This window comes from Chaetura pelagica, unplaced genomic scaffold, assembly GCF_000747805.2.
Source record: "Chaetura pelagica isolate M959 unplaced genomic scaffold, ChaPel_1.0 scaffold105, whole genome shotgun sequence".
NCBI classification, from domain to species: domain Eukaryota; kingdom Metazoa; phylum Chordata; class Aves; order Apodiformes; family Apodidae; genus Chaetura; species Chaetura pelagica.
In genome coordinates this window covers 2,453,414-2,458,627 of record NW_009953393.1, presented here as the reverse complement: position 1 = coordinate 2,458,627, position 5,214 = coordinate 2,453,414, and the positions used below count along the sequence as shown (strand labels likewise).

The window sequence follows — 5,214 nt, the reverse complement described above, 5'->3', positions numbered from 1 at the left end:
CTGAAACCGCCGCGTTTCCAGGGTCTGCAAACAGCTGTGCAGCAGCTACGGGGGGGGGAGGGCGACCTGCACTTGGAGTCCCCGCAGCTTCTTTGCTACCCAGCTCATCCTACCTGCACTGCCGTGTGGTGAGACAATTCCGGCTACCCCAGCTTATAGGGGAAAATATAATCCAGCCATTCGGGCATATCCCTCCCCTCTTCTTCCCTCACTTGAATAAGATGTGTAACTAAGGTGTACCCATATATGTTTAATGTGTTGTAATCACTCCTTTTGAACCTCCTGCCCCAAATTGCTTTGTTTTCCCCACAATAAACCGTGCTGTTGTTAGAAATATTAGTAAGCACTGAGCGAGTTATTCACTCAAAAAAGTCGGGACATAAGTTCCTGTATCCTCTGTGTGAGGCGATACCCACGTGTGGATCTCTCAGCAAATCCTGATAAGTTAATACACTCCAATAAGGAGATATAATAGGTCACGGATCATGACACCATGTCACTGACAAAGACATTAAACAGCACTGATCCGAGTACCGACCTTCGGGAACACCACTTGTCACAGGTCACCATCTGGATATCAAGTGGTTGATCACAACTCTTTGAGTGCAACCCCCCAGCCAGTTCCTTACCCAATGAGTGGTCCATTCATAAAATTTGTACCATTCCAGTTTTGATACCAGGATGTCATGTGGGACAGTGTCAAACGCTTTACACAGGTTAATTTCAAGAGAGGAAAATGTGAAGTTTTGTCCCGGGGGAGAAATAACCTCCAGTTCCAAGCACATGCTGGGTGCTGAATGGCTGGGAAGCCACTTGGCTGAGAATGACCTTGGTGTCATAGGAGGAAACAAGATATCCAAAAGCCAGCAATGAACTGCTGCAAAGAAGGTCAGTCACTGCCTGGGCAGCATTAGGAAGAACATTGCCAGTAGACTGAGGGAGGTAATCCATCCTCTCTCTTTAGTACTGGTGAAACATATTCAGAGTGCTGGGTCCAGTTCTGGTCTTTCCAGTACAAGAAAAATACTAATTTCCTCGACCAAGTCCAGCACAGGGCTATGAGGATGATTAAGGGATTGGAGCATCTGATAGATGAGTAGAACCTGAGAGAGCTGGGACTGCTGAGCCTGGAGAAGAGAAAGCTCAGGAAGATTTCAGCAATGTGTATAAATACGTCATGGGAAGGAATGAAGAAGAGGGAGCCAGGCTCTTCTTGATGGTGCCCATTGACAGGACAAAAGACAATGGGCACAAACTGAAACACGTGATGTTCCATTTGAGCATAAGAAAGCAGTTATTTTCCTGTGAGAGTGGTGAAACACTGGAACATGTTGCCCAGAGAAGTTGTGGAGTCTCCGTATGCAGAGATACTAAAAACCCAACTGGACATAATGCTGGGCAGCCTGGCTGTAGCTGGCCCTGACTGAGAAGGAGAGGTGGGCTAGAAAACGTCAAACCTAAATGATTGCATGATTTTGCAATCAAGGCTTAATATTTTTCCATTTATTCATGGAACTAGTCCAGCTATTCCATCTTATATGCCTTGCTGCAAAGCCAGTCACATAACCTATGCTCAGCCAAAAATTTGATTACATGATTCTTCCCAACATTCAGGTCTTATGTATCTCCTTATTTAATGATTTTACTTTTTACTTTATAAATTTATATGCAACTGCCTATCTGAAACAAGAAAAAAGTAAGCCAAACTGATTGTTTTGGTTTTTGGAACGGACTGCTGATACTTTATGTCATGACAAAGATTATACAAGTCCTTCAAATACACTGCTATTTTTTGTTAACCAAATAAATGCCATAGTACTCACCAAAGGCATTTGATCAAAGTTCCGAACACTGGACAATTTATCTACAAATAAGCAGAAAGTTTGGCCCCTTTACATAATTTCAACATATAATCACTAATTCTATTGAAAAACAGTTATCAGTACCCATTTCTACCTGCTGGGCTGCCACGAATAAGCTCCATCTTCTCTTGAAGAATATTAATTTGCCTTTCCAGCTGTTTGTTCAATTCTACTTGTGTCTCACACCTGGTTCTCCATTCATTACCTTAAAAAGAAATAGTGTTATTCTGTTTCCCAGATTATTTCAACTAAAAGTTCGCATTTTTTCAAACTATTCACACCTTTTTCTGGAGACTGATAAATTTCCCAGTTAGTAATCTTCATAATGAGGATTTCTGCATACAAAAGCACTTGAAAATATACATCAAGTCAATTCATCACTGGCCTTACTGTGGCCAGAATATTAACTAATTCTACAAATGGTCTAGTGGGAGGTGTCCCTGCCCATGCAGGGGGGTTGGAACTAGATGATCCTTGAGGTCCCTTCCAACCCAAACCGTTCTGGTTCTGTGAATTCATGGTATTCACAGAATCACAGAATTAATTAATAATCACAGCTAACACAAAGCATGTAGTAATCTTTAATTTTACAACTGGAACACCACACCTATAATAGCCACATTTGAAGAGGGAAAACTTAAGTTTCAAAAAAAAAATTTATATCTCTGTAGCACCCACCCAAAATAACTAATTTTCTGTGTTTCCTAATAAATTAGCAAGACTATTTTGCAATTCACTTACCTTCATCCTCAGCACTGCTAACTCCTTTTTCTAGTTCTGTTACTGTGTTTCTCAGTTCATAAATTGAGTTTTCAAGCATTTGCCTGTGGTATTTAAAGAAGTCAATAAATTGTCTATTCTATTAATCTTATTATTAAAATTGAATAGAATAAATTGAAAATATTTTCAGATTAAGCATCTATTGATCTTTACTATGTAATCACATCATTTTGCCAATATATTTTAATATATTTTTCTCCATGGATACTACAGTGCCTTACAAACAATAGAAGATTTCAACTTCGTGAATATAATTACTTCCAGAAGAAACAAAACAAGACATTTCCTAAAATGAAATAACTTTCTATCAGATCATCAGAATCAAACAGATGTAGAGAATTCACTGTCTTAATTTTCCATCTAAAGGATAATACCCAAGACATATCCTTTTGAAACAAGAATATGCCTGAGAAACGTGCTATTTGAAATTCTGAATTAATCCATTTTTTCAGTCTGTGTATAAGCAGTAAATTAGTCCCTACACTGACAGAGAAGGAATGTAGAAATAAAGCACTTTGACCAACTTGGTAAATCTTCAGCTTTTTAATGTATCAGAGCATTTTGCATTTCTGGCATTATTTCTAATTGTGATAGAATTGACAGTCATGCCATGTACTATGAATTTAATTCAGCTCTGTAGAGCTGCCTGCCCAGAGGCTTGGTCTGTACTTGGGAGGGACTGCAGTGTGATTCTACCTAAAACCTCACATGTTAAACAAAATTAAACATATTCAAGGCTTTCAAATCTTTCCTATGTCAATGGACAATTTACATTCATCAGAGAAAGAAGCCCAGAAACTGTGGAAGTTCACATTTAAGTCATCAGGAGAACTACATCCTCACATACTAAGCATAACAATAAAGGTCTTGTGAAGAAAGGGAGAAAAAAGTGCAGTTCAGACAAGAAGGCTGTGATTGAAACGACAGAAGAAAAAAATTGCTGAGTTTCTTTTTAAGACAGTTTGCAGGTGTTACTTGAAAGTCACAGGCATTTAAGATGAAAGCCATTGTCCTGCACATTTTGCTATCCAGATCTGGATACCTAGTGAATGTAACAGGAAAAAAATGCCTGAAGCCATTTTCTACAGTAGAGAGAGAAACCAGTGAAACGTTACAGAAGCAGCTCAAGACAAATCATCAGTTCTAGGGCTCTGTAACATGGCAGACCTTTACCAATTCCAGTAGAAGACAAATTCTATAGATGCCTTCAGAAGCTATGAACAAAGCAGAAACAATACTGTGCAGTGCGAAAGGCAACACAAGGATGGTACATACAATACTGAAAGCTATGGACTTCTGACATTTGCAGTAAGCAGCATGCTGGGGAAATGCTGCAACTTTCCTTGCCAGGAAAGCCACAGAAGCTGAAATTTCACAAGCTGAATTAACACACAAGTCCATGAACAATTAGCTGACATGCTTAAACATACAGGTTTAAGATCTCTTTGTCTATTAAGTAGTACACTGCAATATTACATGCCTTCTCTCACTCAGAAACATTTGCCATGACATTTTCCAATCAAAACCTGTACCGAATCATGATAACAAGAATTCAGTCAGGTTTAAGATGACTTTCATTAAAGCCTTTGAAAGATTTAGCAGTATTACATCCACGATCATTGAGAATCAGCAGGTACTGTAGGTACAGACCCCATACGAACGTGTATGATTCAATTTACTCTTTAAAGTGAAAATCTCTTCTTCATGAGTGTTAAATGAGAATGGTAGGTGGGCTGCCAGCAAACTGCCTAAATGACAGAATAATCAAATAAATTAGTAAAAAGCTAACAACGGTGAGTTAGCTGTGAAGGAATGCAGACAGCTATCTGCAAGCCAGTCATCCTCAGCTTGATTTATACCCAAAGGAGAGAAAAAGGCACCTCCCAGGGTGGGAACCATCTCATGCTAGAACAGTGAGCCAAAGTAGGTCAGGTGAATCACACCTTCAAAGGGCCTTTCTGTACTCCTTGACTATATATGCCACAGGTTTAGATGCAGATGTCTAACAACCCTGGTCATTGAATAAATAACTTCTGTGAAATAGACAATAACAGTAATGTCTATTTGCACACACAAGATTGAGACAAGAAAAAGGAGCAGAATCTACCTGAAGCAGCAAGTCTTTTACTGTTATGCCAACAAAACAAAGATTTTTATTAAACATTTTCCTTTCATTGGCAAATAAGTCAACACTTCATAACATGTCCTAGGCTCTGGGCCAAGTCTTGCAGAAGATTCTCAGGGACATTAGCGAGAACTTAAGGTACATAAAAGAATCCAGGCTCAATTAATTAAAAATAAATAAATAAAAAGGAACTAAATATCAGAGCAGTGAAACAAAGCCAATGCCATTCTTCTTTTTACCTGAACACCTATAACATCAGGATCACGTGTCAGTAACAGAATTGGTGCATGCAGAGAATAATCGATATATTACACAAACTACTGGAGACTTAGTAAAGGACATTTGCTTACATGTTCATTTAAGAATGTCCAATCCCTTTTTTGTGCCACTTTGAAGGCAGAAGCTGCCTAACCATTGTGAATGTTAGTATCAATTTCCCTCTTTCCC

General features: G+C 38.9%; 1 protein-coding gene across 1 annotated transcript in view; it reads right to left on the bottom strand.

The window, feature by feature from the left end:
* Nucleotides 1–2,682, bottom strand: part of LOC104389358 (coiled-coil domain-containing protein 169-like) — a 21,028-nt gene extending 18,346 nt beyond the window's left edge. The window contains exons 1-3 of the mRNA XM_009998336.1: nucleotides 2,604–2,682; nucleotides 1,957–2,067; nucleotides 1,824–1,864 (exon numbers count right to left, since the gene is read on the bottom strand). Coding sequence (XP_009996638.1) covers nucleotides 1,824–1,864; nucleotides 1,957–2,067; nucleotides 2,604–2,682 — 231 coding nt within the window. The remainder of the gene's footprint in view (nucleotides 1–1,823; nucleotides 1,865–1,956; nucleotides 2,068–2,603) is intronic.
* Nucleotides 2,683–5,214: the final 2,532 nt, after the last annotated feature.